The 16,394-nt window shown below is 42.5% G+C and overlaps 2 protein-coding genes across 11 annotated transcripts in view; one reads left to right on the top strand and one right to left on the bottom strand.

The window, feature by feature from the left end:
- The window catches only part of CDC27 (cell division cycle 27), a 72,283-nt gene extending 66,531 nt beyond the window's left edge, over window positions 1-5,752 (bottom strand). For all 8 annotated transcript variants that reach the window (XR_015244223.1, XM_086687633.1, XM_086687634.1 and 5 more), the window contains exon 1: window positions 5,614-5,752. Coding sequence is in view for 4 of the 8 variants with exons in the window: in XM_086687631.1 (XP_086543757.1) it covers window positions 5,614-5,640 (27 nt within the window). In the remaining 4 variants the exon portion in view is untranslated. The remainder of the gene's footprint in view (window positions 1-5,613) is intronic.
- MYL4 (myosin light chain 4) overlaps window positions 5,310-16,394 on the top strand; it is a 30,821-nt gene continuing 19,736 nt past the window's right edge. The window contains exons 1-2 of one of the 3 annotated variants that reach the window (XM_086687636.1): window positions 6,149-6,282; window positions 9,924-10,081. The gene's annotated coding sequence lies outside the window, so the exon portion shown is untranslated. Of the gene's footprint in view, window positions 5,445-6,148; window positions 6,283-9,923; window positions 10,082-16,394 lie in introns of those variants that run through there. The other 2 variants (XM_086687637.1, XM_086687635.1) reach the window with 2 other exon arrangements.

The raw sequence follows: 16,394 nt of genomic DNA on the forward strand, positions 1-16,394 counted from the left end.
TCTGGGTGATTTTTGCCCCTCAAGGGATATTTAGTAATTCTTAGTGGGGGGCATTTTTGATTGCCACAAATGGAGGGGGCACCTAGTGGGTGGAGGCCAGGGATGCTGCAGAACACTCTACAATACATAGGACAGGGTCCCCCACAACAAAGAATTAGTTTGCCCCAAACATCAATAGTACCAAGAATGAGAAACTCAGGTGTATGTTACCATGTAACTGGATAATTTTACTAGCCCATATGTCTCCCTAACTCTCATCTTGTCCCTCCTTGCCAACAGCACCAGATTAATCTTCCCAAAGTAGTGCTTTCATTAGAAGTCTTCTGTTCAAGGGGCGCCTGGGTGGCTCAGTCGGTTAAGCGGCTGACTTCGGCTCAGGTCATGATCTCGTGGTCAGTGAGTTCAAGCCCCGTGTCGGGCTCTGTGCTGACAGCTCAGAGCCTGGAGCCTGTTTCAGATTCTGTGTCTCCCTCTCTCTGACCCTCCCCCATTCATGCTCTGTCTCTCTCTGTCTCAAAAATAAATAAACGTTAAAAAAGAAGTCTTCTGTTCAAAAACGTATAATGGCTATTACCAATGCCTTAAACCCCTCAATCTGGATGTTATGTCCCCTATAATCTGATTCTACCTGGCTAGCAAAACCTTATCTCTTCCTGCTCTCAATTCCCATTCCAACCAAAACTATAATATTTTATGGTTCTTTTGTTCCTAAACACCATTCTCAATTTTAGGCTTTTGCTCGTGCTATTCCAGGCTAAAACCATTTTTTCCCTTCTTTTTTACCAATCCAAACACTTCCCATCTTCTAAAGCTTTAAGTTCTACTCCATCAAGAAACCCCATTTTTCCAGTCTACAAGGATCTGCTTACTGAATTTCTTTATTATTATCTATGCAATCAAATACATACTGACTTGTAACATTATCCAATTGTTCCTGTTAAACATTCTTAGCTTCCCAACAAGACTAGATCCCTCAAAAGATTAGAGGTTTTTTTCTCCATATTTCTACTGGTTGGCTTCACAAATATCTCCAACTCATTTTGTTCAAAACAGATTGTCAGGGCACCTGGGTGGCTCAATTGGTTAAGTGTCGGACTCTTGACTTCCGCTCAGGTCATGATCTCACAGTTCATGAGATCAAACACCGAGTCAGGTTCCTCACTGATGGCACGAAACCTGCTTGGGATTCTCTCTCCCTCTCCCTCTGCCCCTCCCCTGCTCTCTCTCTCTCACTCTCAAAATCGATGCTGTTAAAAAAAACAAAAACAGGTTAATTATCCTCCTTCAGATTTGTCCCCCCTCACAGGATTCTTCATTTATTAAATGGCACCACCAAAATGAAATCCAGGCAGCAGTCTTGATCCCCACCCTCTCCCATTCAATCAGTCTCCATGTCTCATTGGTTCTACCTCCAAAACATCTCTTGAATGTATCAATCTCTTTCCTACTCCACTACTACCACTTTGGTCTAGGTTACTTTCATCCTAAGCCTACTTTTTAAGTTTTTATTTATTTTGAGAGAGAGAGAGAGAGAGAGAGAGAGAGAATCCCAAGCAGGCTCTGTGCTATCAGCGCAAAGCCCCACGTAGGGCTCCATCTCACAAACCATGCGATCACGACATGAGGTGAAATCAAGAGTCAGACGCTTAACCGACTGAGCCACCCAGGCGCCCCTAAGATATTTTATTCTTGCCTCCTTCTTCCATTACATTTCACATATAGTAGCCAAGAGATCTAACATCTACATCAAGTCAACCCTCTTCTGAAAATCCTTCAATGACTCCCCACACACTTAGAATGAAAACCAAACTCCTTATAATGGTTTTCCATTAATATGCAACTCCAGTCACATTGGCCTTCTTTCAGTTATTTCAGTGCCAAGTGCTGCTATGTCTTAGGGACTTTGCACATACTGTTTTCTCCTTCTGTTATGCTCTTCAAATTACTGTTTCCTTCTCAACCTTCAGATCCCAGCTTCAATGTTATTTGCTCAAAAAGGACCTTCCTGACACCATTTTTAGAGAAGATTTTAGGATGTCTTTCATACCCTTCTGTGCTTGGTACATAGCAGGTACATAACATTCTTTCCAATTTGATTTTTTCGTTGAGGAGGCTTAACTTTTTGCTATTTTCTAGTACCTCTTTTGGTGGTTCAATTGCAAACCTGACACCTGGGCGTAGGTCAAGTCCCTCATTAGGTCTCTCTCCTCACACCCTATTTATAGTGCCCTTATCAGTTTGTAATTACAAATTTGTGATTATTTGCCTAATGCTTTCTCTATATAAACAGCATAAACACAAAAAGGGCTATATCAGAACACTAGTCCATAAAGAAATGAAATTATTATATATGTTTGCAATGACCTCCTCCTCCACCCACATTCCCCAAAGCTTATTCTCCCAGTTCAGGTACGATGTAGCACTGCCTTCAAGATACTATACTGTATATAAATATAAAGTATTTTCCCATTTGCCAAAAGAAAACTTCATAAATGTGTTTCAGCTGGCTTAAGTATATGTTTTTTGAATGAAGATCAAATAGTCAAATGCCTATTGCTTTATCAATTTAGTTACACATACATATTTCTCAAATGACAAATTTAGGAATTTCATCTTTTTCTATTCTCATTGAACAGAACAATTTTATGGAAACTGTTCACATCTATCTTTGATATCAACAAAGCCATTTTTTTCATCTAACACAACCTTCCTGAATATACATTTAATTCTTATTTGAAATATGGTACCCTTTGAATCCATGCTAGATGCTATCCCAGTATATCTTATTCCAAGCCCAAAGTATTCCTTCACTATCTGAATGATCTCTAAAACAATATCATATGTATAGTATCCACTTAGTACACTGCTTATTAAGGCGATTTTTACAAAGCTTGTTTACAACTTCACACTTCCATGAAGTTCTACCCCCAGGAAAAACTGATAAATCCATTAAAATGTCTTTGCTTTTTTTTAAATCCATTTCATCAGGTGAATTTTATAAATATCCAAATTGACACTGATTGAAATCATTTAGGCTGTGTGTCTTCCCCCAAACAATTAAAAATAAAATAATTGACAGAATTTCTGCCTCATAACAGGAGAGTCTTTTGTAAAGACTCAAATATAAAGTTTTTCTATGAGAGACAATTTGGAGGAGGAGCTAATATTTAGGCTGACGCAACTTATCAGACTGGCTATTCCGTGTCAAAAGTTCAAAGAAAAAAAAAGCAAACAGTTGTTCATCTTTCCTCTCAACTTTTTCCGAAGCCTGGTAATATCATGATGCCCCATACAACTCCCCAACTTACTCGTTCCTTTACGTACATGCAATTACTTATCATAGTTAAAAAAAACAATAGTGGGGCGCCTGGGTGGTGCAGTCGGTTAAGCGTCCGACTTCAGCCAGGTCACGATCTCGCGGTCCGTGAGTTCGAGCCCCGCGTCGGGCTCTGGGCTGATGGCTCAGAGCCTGGAGCCTGTTTCCGATTCTGTGTCTTCCTCTCTCTCTGCCCCTCCCCCGTTCATGCTCTGTCTCTCTCTGTCCCAAAAATAAATAAACGTTGAAAAAAAAAATTAAAAAAAAAAAACAACAAAAAAACAATAGTATCTATCTGTCCTATTTTCTCCTTAGTGATTCTTTCCCATGTTCAGCCCTATCCCTAATCAGTTGATCATCATCATCATCGTAGCTAAAGTTGCTTGTTTCTCCCACTGCCAGACCCCTTACTGAAGGGCTTCTTCTACTATAAATTACAACCAAAATTCTCACCTAGCCCCATCCTAAAACTTCTTACCACAGTCCCCAAATCTAATGGACAAAGGTAGGATGGGGGAAGAAAAATGGGACAAATTTGACTTTTAAGGCTCAAAAAGACCTAAGAGCATTACCACTAAGTACTGTAAGGAAAAAGAGGAAACTTGATGGGTACCATCTAGGAATGGGCTACATAGTCTTTTCTTCTCCATGTTTTTATACAAGTTGAGATTGTTATTAAATAGTGGCTATAGGCTAGCATTGAGAGTAGTTTATCAATTGAGAAAATTGGGGGTCCAGAGGAGGCAAATGTATCATTAATGAAGACAAAATTACATACAAAACATGAAACAGAAATTAAACAACTTGAGTGATATACTTGTTCATTTAAGGTACAGATAACTTTTGGGGCACCTGGGTGCCTCTTGCTGTCAGGGTCATCCTCCATGATAGGCGTGGAGGCTACTTAATAACAACAACAACAAAAGATACAGATAACTTCTAATTTAATGTTAGGCCTAAAAAAAAAACAAAAAAACAAAAAAACTTAAAGAGGAATTTGTTTGAAAAGAAATAGCTTTGGAAGCATGGATACAATTACAAACAGGTAAACTTCCTAAGACAGAATTCCACATTCTATTGGTTCAAATACTAATAGTTGCTATATGTAAAAGAAGCAAACTGGGAGATACTTGTATTTCATTCCGGGAAGAAAAATTAAAGGAAATATGGAAGCAGTGATGTATTAAAATATTTATTATTTGGTCACAGGCCTATTAAGGGTAATGTGAAGTAATTTCTAAAATTGATTTGCTTTGTAACTTCAAAAAAAAAAAAGTCCATAACTCAATGACAGCACTTGATAGAGGTCAACTCTTCTATTCAAGTCAAAGATCCTATGGTGAGCTGAGAGTCTCCCAGACCTGGTCCATCAGTAAGGGACAAAAGATTCAGTTTCTTGAGATGGCAGGGGGAAAATGACTGGCACTGCATCACACTTCAAATCCAATAGGGTTTCTCCCGTGCCAACAGAGCACTGTGCGTCAAAGCATACCTTGGTGTCGTAAGGACAGCGAAATGGATGTAAAAACCCTTATTTGTCTTTCATTTCCTGAACGCATTATCAACATGCACAAAACACTCCTGATCCCCATCACACCGGTCACGGGGAAAAAAAAAAAAAAAAAAAAAAACACCCAGATTTGCCGTTTCCACCCCTTCCCCTCGTATAGGTGCTTGCCCCTCAGCGCTGGGCCTCGGGAGTTCTCTTCCCAGATCATTGTCCAGTGGGAAATTCACTGAGCGAGGAAAGCAACGTGGGCTATAGGACGTCTGTTACCAAAACAGAAATTAGTATTAAAAATACCGATCTTATCGGCCCTCCGCCCTCTCACATAAAACAAAAACAAAACCGAACACCACCACCCCCACCACCCCCACCCCGCCAACTTGCCCCACCATTACGAAGATCATACAATCTCTGATCAAACGTGATTCCCAATCATCCCGGGGCAAGGGAGCACCTGGGGCGAGTTTTCGGCCCCTGGTCTCTCACCCCGGCCGGGGGGGCCAGGCCCCTGGACTGACAGGAGGGGCTGGCCCGACCGTGGCCCGGCGGTGGACAGAGGCATTATAGCCGAACCCCGCTCGCACCCGGGGTGGAAGCAAGGCAGGACCAGAGGCAACGCGGGTAAGGTTGCGGGCGAGGCCTCCGAGCCGACGCGGAGACAGGCAGGACCCGGCAGCAGGGGAGGCGGGAGAAGCTGCCGGGCCTAGGCCGCACCAGGCCGCGGAGTGGCCGTACGCGGCTTCCCGGCCGAGGCTTCGAGCCAAGCCTCGGCGAGCGGGGTTATCATTACCTGGACGGGTTCCTGCAGCACCGTCATCCTTGAGGCTCAGGCCCACTTTCTGCAGTGCCTCAGGCCCCCCCCGTAGCGGCTCCGGCCCGGCCAGCCCCGGCTCATTTAAACTCACCAGCGACCGTTACCGGGGGATGGGGGAGGCCGAGCAATTGCCGAGTACCTCCGAGTGGGACACGGAAATACCCGAAGTGGTGAGATCCGCGCGGGAGCCAGACGGAAAAGCCCGAAGGGGACCGGAAATGCCCGAGGCCGATCGGCTGAGGAGGAGACCGTTGCCGGAAATTGTCGAGGATTCCCGGGGACTACCGAGTCCGATCCAGAGCGGAGTTTTCCCCTCTCGGCCACGCCTTCACTCTCGCACGCCACGCCCAATCGGCCACCCCAGGCTGAGCCACGCCCAATCGGCGACCAGCGGGTTGGGCGTGGCTTACCGGAGCGGGCGGGGAGCGTTACGTGGCCGGACTACCGCCTCCCCTCGCCACTGAACCTCTCCGGATCAATTGAGGCGCGGTAGTTTGAGGAGAGGGTAAAACACGAGAGTTTGGGGCTGACTTTAATTAATCAAGAAGTATTTGTTGAGTTTAGTTCATTCATCATTCCAGAAGTACCTATTCAGGGCTCAAGGAAAATAGGAAATTTGGAAGGATTGCCAGGCTTCAAAGACTGGTAAGGACATGGGCTGTCCACCTTGAAGAGATTACGGTCTCTTTAAGGGAAAGACAATGTAACAGACTGCTACGTTATGTGGTGCCCATTGTAAGCGACGTAAAAATTCAGAAGAGAGGGAAATAAATTGGGATTAAGATGAGAAAAGTTTCAGGGAAGGAAAAAGGGAGACTTAAACTGGACTCTGAAGGATAAGTGGAATTAGAAGAAGAGTGTCAAGTGAAGGGAAGCAGAAATGAGATCAGTCTGGTAAGAGTTAAGGCATTAACTGGAAATAGTTACATAGATGACCAGATCATGGAAATTGTTATTCCTGATAGGAGAGGCATTAGGCGTATTGGGAAATCTAGAGGCTGGATTTTGAATGTCATCTCTGGCACCAACTAGTTTTAGGTCCTTAGGCAAGTCACATTTCTGATTTGTATTTCCTTAGTCTGAAAATAATGATTAAAAGAATTAAATGGATTGATGTATGTGGTTGTGTCTGACGCACACAGTAGGCTCTCTCAAGTTTCCTTCCTGCTCCCTCTCCCCCCAAAACGTGTGAACCAGGGAACTATTAACATTTTGTTTTTTGATAGATGATGAAAGCAGTTTTTGAAAGTTGATTGTCTAATCTGGACATCTCTATGCTAGATGTGGAACTCATGGTATAGTCTATGATGTGGGAATTTCCCTTTCTGGTTCTCAGAAACCAGATGAAACAGGTTAGAATGGATTCCTTCCTTCCTTCGGGTGATGTTGAAGGGAGGGTTTTTTTGTTTTTCAATACTAGTTAACAGAGCTATATCTGTCACCACCAACCATCTCTAGTAACTGCTTATTTGTAGCACCATAAAGGGTAAGTGCCAAGGAGATCTTCTGCCCTGTGCCCTGTTTTTGTTTTTTTGTTTGTTTGTTTTTAGCAGGATTATGAGTCGTCTACACTGTCCAACTGTGTAGTCACTAGCTATTTAAAGCTTAGTTAAAATCAAGTGAATTAAAAATGAGAATTTTCAGACACCCTAGTCACATTCCAAGAATTCAATAGACATACGTGGCTAGTGGCTCCCATACTGGGTAGCACAGATATAGAATATTACTGTCAGTGGCTTGACTGGGGCTGGAGATCCAAAATGGCCTCACTCACGTTTGGGGCCTTGGTGCTTGCTGTTGCCTGTGCCCCTCAGTTCTCCACATCTCCACATGACTTGTGTCTCAGCGTTGGCCTCTCATCAGTCGGTAGGCTAGCCCCATTCTTGACTTTGTGGCTGGCAACCAAGAAGGTAAAAACTGAAGCCAGGAGGCCCCTTAAGGTCTAGGTCTGTAAATCAAACCCCATCACTTCTCATTGATTAAAGCAAGATAAAGGGCTCGCTTGGATTCAAGGGGAGGAGAATTGATTAAAGCAAGATACAGGGCTCGCCTGGATTCAAGGGAAGGAGAAATAGACTCTAGATGGGAGAAGTTGGCAACATGACACTACAAAAGGCTTGTGCCACCAGAGGGATTGATTGCCGGACCATCTTTGGAAACAGTCTACCAGATGTGAGATGAGAGAATCTGTAATGGTGATGGAAAGGAGATGGGCGAGAGATATCACTCTTAAAATGTGATGCTTTTAGCTGGTCATAACACTCCACCTTTATTCTGATTAATGCAGAGAGCGCTAAGACTATTGCTTTTATTATCGGGATGACTTCTAGTAAAGTAGACTAAAGTTGTTATTTGCATTTTTAATTGGCACATGACATTATTTGCCCATGCTAAGCTTGTGGTCGTTTTACACACACAGCTCTTCTACATACAACATGCAGCCAGTAGATCTTTGTGCAATAGATTCTTGTAAACTTGAACGTAGGAACTTGCAACACAGGATACATAATGATGATATTTGGTGTGTGAAAATGTGTATCTAGAGTCAGAAGAGTCTCTGATGCTTGGTGTTCTGGCTCTTAAACTTACAATTTGCTTCTAAAATCCCCTGGGATTTTTTTTTTTTTTTCCTCCCTAAAAAAAGGCATCTCTTTTCTAACTGTTCTTCACTGGGCTAATACATCTGTTGTGGTTTTCTGCTCATCCACAGCAAGGCCACATTGTTTGAAGTTGTGCTTTGATGGGATCTTTTAAAGCATTTTTACTTCCTTCTGTGTTCCTGATTGACCTACTTTAACTTGCCATCCAGCAACCACTTAGGCATCCTGCTGTCATCCATTATCCACATAATGTTTAGCTGGTGAACGGAGCTGGGTTACAATAAGCATTATTCCAAACATGGTAAATTATCTCTTCTCCTTAGCCTGCCTCTTTGTCTGTTTCATGTTCACTCAGATTCAGAGGCCGGCTTTTAGGGAACCGTTCAAGAAGCTAGACTTGGTTTTCTTGCCAAGATGCAGGTCCCACGAAATACATAGCCCCCAACAAGATTGCTCTTCTGAATTCCTTCAGTGACCCTTGTCTGTACCTCCTGTTGTCCCTGTTCATGCTGCTGTCGTATCATCTTATATTACCTGACCTTGAGGCATTTACTCCTGTGTTGGCTCCTCCCTCTTGGTTAAATCATCCCTTTCCTTTGGCATCTCTGATCACACAGTCTCCTGGTTTTCCTCCTACTGCTCTGTTTTTATTAGTTTCCTTTGTAGCCCCTCTAATGTTAGAATGGTTCAGGGGCCTGTTCTAGGCCTTCTTCTCACCCCTATGCTTTTTTCCTTTCCAAACCCATCCGTTCTCTTGGCCTCCGCTCTCATAAAATTGTTCCAAAATCCGTACCTCTAGTCAGACTGCTTCTTAGAACTCCAGACCTGAGTGCCTAGCTGTCAGCTGGACATCTCACAGGTTCTTGTTGAGAATAGAATTCCTTGTTCCTCATACTTGAAGTACTTCCCATCTCAGTTTAAGGTATCACCATCCTCTCCATTACCCAAACCTGAAACCATGCTCTCTCTTTGACCCTACCATCTAGTCACAAAAGCCCTACTAATTTTACCCTGAATATACCTTCTCATCTCTTCCTGTCTCCAGCCTTACCTACCCTCAAAAACAAGTCTGATCATGTCAGGACTCCCTCCTAATCCTCCCCTCCCAACTCAGGATTTCCCATTGCTCTCAGGAGATCACTCAAACCTGTTAACTTCTCTTCTAAGGTCCTCCACGGTCTAGTCTCTGCCACTTTTTTCAGCCTTGCCTCACTTCCCTGTTATACTCTATATTCCCCAAAGGGGACCAGAATATGTCACTTTGGCATAAGGATTATTTTGACCTGAAAAACACTAGGAAGCAACAAACACAGAAAGTACTCTTTGCTTTCCCCCATTTGCCTAAAATCAGGACATCAATTTCCCTTTGTGAAGTTGTTTCCTCTTCCCCCCTCTCCTGTACCAGGAGGAGGAAAACAACCATTATCACTAGAGACAAGGAGCTGGCACTGATTCTGCACAAACAAACTTTACTGAAATAACCCTTATCTTCCATTAGTTCCCCCATATATTTACCTTTACACAGCTTACCACCCCGCAAGCCCAAACTTTTCTCCTTTGTTTTGTCACTTCTCCACAAATTTATTGCTGTTTGCTAAGATGTTATGTAAGCCTCAAGTTCTGTTCTAACCACCTCTTGTTTTTAAACTCTTATTTTTAAAATTCTGTTAATCTGTCTTTTGTCAGTTTAATTTACAGGGTCCATGATACAAACCTAAGAGGGTAGAGGGACGGTCACATGAAGCACATAGCAAGAAAGTAGCCATCTACAAGCCCGGAAGAGAGCTCTCATCAGAAACCAAATTTGCTAGCACCTTGATCATGGACTTCTAGCCTCCAGAACTGTGAGAAAATACATTTCAGTTGCTTACTCCACCCAGTCTGTGGTATTGGTTATAGCATCCTGAGCAGACTAATATGATCAAGATTATTTATGTCATATCTCCCGAAGGGAAGGCTAAAGCCTTACATGTCTCTTTATTGTTTTAGGAAAAGAATTACATATTTGGTAGATGCTTAAAAAATATTGACTGATTAAAGTGGAACCCTTTACACATATTACTTCTTCTTCCTAAATCACTTTGCCCTTATTCTTTTTTTTAACAAGGAGAAGCTATTTAGTTAGTTATAATTTGTTTTAAGTTTATTTATTTTGAGAGAGAGAGAGAGGGAGAGAGAGAGTACGTGAGCAGGGGAGGGGCAGAGAGAGAGGGAGAGAATCCCAAGCAGGCTCTGCAGTGCCAGCGAGGAGCCCGATGCAGAGCTTGATCTCGAGAACTGTGAAATCCTGATCTAAGTCAAAATCAAAAGTCAAACGCTTAACCGACTAAGCCACCCAGACACCCTTGCCCTTACTCTTTAGCTAAATTCAACTCATCCTTCAGTCCTCAGGCCTTGATATTACATCCTTAGAATATTCCCTGTCCTACCTAACCAAAATTATTAACTCTACCCTGCAATTCTCTCTCACAACATCTTTATTCTTTTCCTTCATAGTATATATGGCAATTTTAATTATATTTGTTTAATATAAATTCCTTGAAGGTAGGGACTTTGCCTCACCCTGCTGTCCTCATTATCTAGTATAGTGCTCTGCACAAATATAAAGTTATTAAAATATTATAAGTATATCTGATGATTAAATGACATCACTACTCAGTGTTATCCCTTATTGGTCATAACTTGATGCTCTTTTGAGTGTCCCTTTCTGGACCCAGAGAACAGGCTGGTTTTGCACATAGGTCCGTAAGGGATTTCACGTCAAAGCAGTCTGAAGTGTTGAGGCTAATCAGATGCATCCTGGTTGAGGTGAGCTCTGGGACGGTCTACATGGCTGATGGCAAGGAGGGCTAGACAGACTTCAAAAGCACAGGGAAGAAGATAAATGGTAAGCAAATTAGCTTGCCTGCAGTGGAGGCAGTTTAAGCTTGGTTGAAGTGGTGGTGTGTGGGACAGTTGATAAGCTCTGGGTTCCAAACTGATGACTTTAGGTTGATAAAATAGACCTACGGAGCTGCTGGTGGTGATTGAGCTGGGCAGTGACTTCACGGGAATGGAATTTGAGAAAGATTATGCTAACAGCTGAGGATTATGTGAATTGGAGGAGAAAGACAGTAGGGGCCAGGAGTGCAGCAAAGAGGCTGCTAGGGAGATAAGGCAATTCTAAATTTCCATTATTCTTGGATGGTTGCGACGTGGGATCAGCGAGCCCAGCGGTTGAAAAAGAATTCTTGAGACATTTTATGGTGCAAAAAGGTGTTTTTATTGTAGCACGGGAACAGGACCCATGGGCAGAAAAGGCTGCATTGTGATTGTGAAGAGTGACTGATTATATAGGGTTTTCTATCCTATGGAGGTGAAGGTGATGCTAGGTCTCCAGGAAATGGAGTCTATAGGTTCCTGGAGGTCTATCACTGAGATTGTGTTTTTCTTGTAAATCATTAAGACAGTTACAAACTATAATGGAGTTTCATGTCCTACATGACTGTGATCTTTATCAGTTAACCATTTGTTTTTCCCCTGTCTTTGTTCTTAGGTAGTTACTAGTGCCAATATATATATATTCCACCTTAAGGCAGTGGGGAGGTTGCCCCTAAAGGGGGGGATTGCAGGATGTCAGATTGTGTTTTGCCCTCAGCTTGCCTTTTTCTCTCTCATAATTGAATCTGAAAAAGATGGAAAATGAAAATAGTTACAAGTTACTCATTTACAGCGGGAAATATTCTTATCCAATTCCTTTTTTTAAGGGCATTCAGATTCCAACCAGAGGCTGCTTATTGAGTACAGACAGATCAGAAGAATGAATTCAATGATCTTACCAGCTATGATCTCCTTTTCCTAAGAAGGCACTTATATGCCTGATTGCTAGATAAAAAAATATTTCTATTATCTGGAGAGGATGTTCACCAAATAATAGATTCTTTGTTTCTCCCCTTTTTAAATGTATATATTTTTACATTTATTTATTTTTGAGAGACAGAGCACAAGTGGGGGAGGGGTAGAGAGAGAGGGAGACACAGAAACGGAAGCAGGCTCCAGACCCTGAGCTGTCAGCACAGAACCCATTTGCGGGGCGCGAACTCACAAACCGTGAGATCATGACCTGAGCTGAAGTCAGACGCCCAACCGACTGAGCCACCTAGGTGCCCCCTCACCTTTAAAAGATTTTTTTTAATATTTATTTTTGACAGACAGAACGTGAGTGGGGGAGGAGCAGAGAGAGAGGGAGAATCCGAAGCAGGCTCCATCCAGGCTCTGAGCCATCAGCACAGAGCCCAACGTGGGGCTCGAACTCATGAGCCGTGAGATCATGACCTGAGCCAAGTCAGACGCTTAACCAACTGAGCCACCCAGGTGCCCCTGCCCCCTCCCCTTTATAGCTTCTAGGCAAAATTTAATTTTTCTCTAAATAATTGCATAGCAATGAATTAAATGCAGACTTGATTCTGTTCCAGTCTGGAGTCTCTTCTATAGTTGTCACAAATAGAACCTGTTGTTGTTTGCTTGTTTTATGTGTCACAAATAAATGATTTGGGACATAGGTGATGAGCTAGGTTTAAAATATACTGAGTTTGAAATGCTCAGGTGAGAAATGCCCAAATTTTAATTGAATATGTGAAGCTTGAACAATTTAAGAAAGAAATTGAGGCTGGAGATAAGAGATTTTCCCGGTTGAACTAAATGCATTCTATTTTGGTTATATAACACCTTCTAAAACCTCTGTGTGAGTATTTGTCATTACATTAAAACTATTTATATATCTGCATCTTCCACACCAGACAGGAAGCTCCTTGGGAGCAGGGATGGCCTCTTACTCATTTTAGTAAAAGTAAGTGCATACTGTAGGTGTTTAATAGGTGTTAGCTGAATGAATGAATGAATGAATGAATGAGAGTAAACTGGATAAAGGAGATACAGGAGAGGAGGGTCAATGACAGAACTTTGGTGTGATAAGTACAGCAGAGAAGGCCCAGAGACAAGACCACTAGATCTAGCCACAGAGAAGTCAGGGAGGAAGTCAGAATTTAAGAAGTAAAAGAAGAAGTTGGTAGAAAGGAAAACCAAGAAAAGAGAATCATTTTTAGCACTAAGAACATCTCCCCAAATGCTGAGACAAACTGCTTGCTAAGGGGTAGAGTCTCTTTTTCCTTGCTAGGAGCCATCCACACTGTGGGTGACAGGGCCAGCTGTCATTGATGCTTTCTTGCTCCCTTCCCCGCTTGGGGGCCAGGGCTCTCCATGGAGGAATCCTTATCAGCTCTACCAGCTTCCACTGTTGCCTTACAGTAGTGTCCTGGGTTCTAGTCTCGGGTCTGCCATGACCTTGGTCTAGTCACCCCTTCTATCTGCGCCTCTAAAGTCCCTTGCAGCTGACAGGATGTCTGGGGCGGCGGGGGGGCAGGGGGGGAGTGTGTAGTTTGGATGACTGGTGAGGGTTCTGACTTGCTCCCTGTTGCTTTCAACTATAAATCACTTTGCCAGACACCAGCTGTCCTGCCCTCTGCTTTAGATTCTCAGGCGGACTCCAACCCACCTGTTGTTGGAGCCCCTCCCAATGTCCTCCTCCAACAGCTGAGCTCACAGATACAGCACTAGGCAGCACTGCCTTGATCACAGCACAGAAACTAGCTTCAACCATTTAGATGGACTCTCGAGTGATTAGGCCAAATGTGTAGCATTCTCCACCTGCACTAAACAGCCAAGGAAATGAAGTTGGACGGGATGATTTAAAGCGCTCTGAGGACTAGTCCTATCATGGTCTTTGAAAAATTGCTTTTAGACCCTTTCATTCTTTCTCTGCCTTTACCTTTGGTGCTCTGGGTTTTAAAGGTCATGGAGACTTCAGGTTTTCATTGCTTTTTCCTTCTTCCGTGGTCACAAGGAATCTTAGATACAGGGGATTGGGTTAATCATTCTCCTTAATTTATAGCCTTCTTTCATCAGTGGTCCATGCAAGGCCTCTCTTGTTTAATTTTTTATTTGCGCCCTTTTATCTCACTGTTCCATCCCATCCAAACAACACTCACCATAAGCAACCGTCAAATATTTTTATTTTAATTTTGTAATGTTTATTTATTTTGAGAGAGACAGAGAGAGAGAAAGGGAGGGAGAGAGTGTGGGAGAGATACAGAGAGATGGAGAGAGAGAATCCAAAGCAGGCTCCATACTCAGCGGGGAGCCCAACACGGGGCTGAATCTCATGAACGTGAGATCATGACCTGAGCCGAGATCAAGAGTTGGACGCTTAACTGACTGAGCCACCCAGGCGCCCCAACCCTCAGAGATTTTTAACGTGTATTTTTTTGTTTGTCTGTGTTCTTGAATAACACGTAATGCTTCTAGTATCCATGTACTTAATAAAATTTAATAATATATCTTATTCCACCCAGTAGAGCCAAATGTTATTTCAACATGTAAATGATATAAAAATTATTGATAAACTGTATTAAATTATTATTATTTTTTTGCTACTAAGTCTTCAAAACCCAGTGTGTGTTTTTTCTTATAGCACATCTCAGTGTAGATGTTAAATTTTCGTTAGAAATACTCGATCTGGGGGCGCCTGGGTGGCGCAGTCGGTTAAGCATCCGACTTCAGCCAGGTCACGATATCGCGGTCCGTGGGTTCGAGCCCCGCGTCAGGCTCTGGGCTGATGGCTCAGAGCCTGGAGCCTGTTTCCGATTCTGTGTCTCCCTCTCTCTCTGCCTCTCCCCCGTTCATGCTCTGTCTCTCTCTGTCCCAAAAATAAATAAACGTTGAAAAAAAAATTAAAAAAAAAAAAAAAAAGAAATACTCGATCTGTATTTAGATTTTGTAATCTCACAGTTGAAAAAGTAGATTCACATACTAAGTTGTTTCGAGTGTACTTTAAAATTTTCCAATACCTGAATCAAGTACAAAAAAAAATCACTTTCCTCTAATATTTGCCTCTAAATGGACAAAATTGCTTCATCTATTTTAAAAGAATTGATTTGACTTTGAAGCAAAAGCAAATCAGTATCAAAAGTATGTCCAAGTTAAGTAAATTCACTAACTCTGTGTCAACTCAGTATTACCAACATGAAATTCAAGGAGATATTGCATAAATTGAAAAGGAACTCTAAATTTATTAATATCAACGAAACATTTAAACTTTTCTTGCCATTTTTGCAGCCCGTTTACATAATGCTGTTGATTAAAATCTGCATATTTATGTTAGAGAAATGTGTATTAATTTGCATTGTGAGCGGCTTCAATTGTAGCAGAAATTCTTATACCTGTCTAGCTAGCTGAGTTGCAAATAAGTGTTTTCTTTCCTTGGAGCTTGAGTTGTGGCACATTCATATGCAGTATGCCATCAGTGAGATTATATGCAGGTATTTTAAATTTATAGAAATGTTATTGTGGTTTACATCTTATTCAGCTTCTTACTCATCACTGTGTTTCTTCTGGGTATACATCTAATCTTTTGCTTCTAACTGACATGTGGCATGGTCTCAGTGATGGAGACCCACATTGCTTCCACCTCCTGCCACCGTAAATCATGCTTCAGGGAACCTCTTTATTCATGTCTCTCCTGAACTCGGGTGAGATTTCTGTCAGATGTCTACTCAGCTTGATTGCCCTTCTAAACCACAAAGCCCTTCTACCTCTATCCCCTGTATTTCCTAAATTTTCTGTTCCTTTGCCTTTTTAAAAAATGTTTATTTTTGAGAGAGAGAAAGAGAGAGAGAGAATGAGTGGGGAAGGAGCAGAGAGAAAGGGAGACATAGAACTGGAAGCAGGCTCCAGGCTCCGAGCTGTCAGCACAGAGCCCGACACAGGGCTAGAACCTATGAACCATGAGGTCATTTCCTGAGCCAAAGTCAGACATTTAACTGACTGAGCCACTCAGGTGCCCTAAGAGAGACACTTTTTAAATTGTAATTCATCTGTCCTGAGATTTTAGGGGATGCGGGAGAAAACAACTGTCCAAAGTTCAGTTGCCCCCTCGCTGTTTTTTTTATCAGTTCTTTACAAGCACAGTACATCTTCAGTGCCCTGATGTACCCTAACCAGCACCTGGATCATAGAGTTGAGTCACACTGGCGATGGGGCATCATTGCATGTTCGAAGGCAATAGTGGAGGGAAAGACAGATCAGGACCCCAGAGCTCTTTTTTTGTTTTTGTTGTTCCAC

This window comes from Puma concolor, chromosome E1, assembly GCF_028749965.1.
Source record: "Puma concolor isolate L17-30 chromosome E1, mPumCon1.1.hap2, whole genome shotgun sequence".
Taxonomy (NCBI): Eukaryota; Metazoa; Chordata; class Mammalia; order Carnivora; family Felidae; genus Puma; species Puma concolor.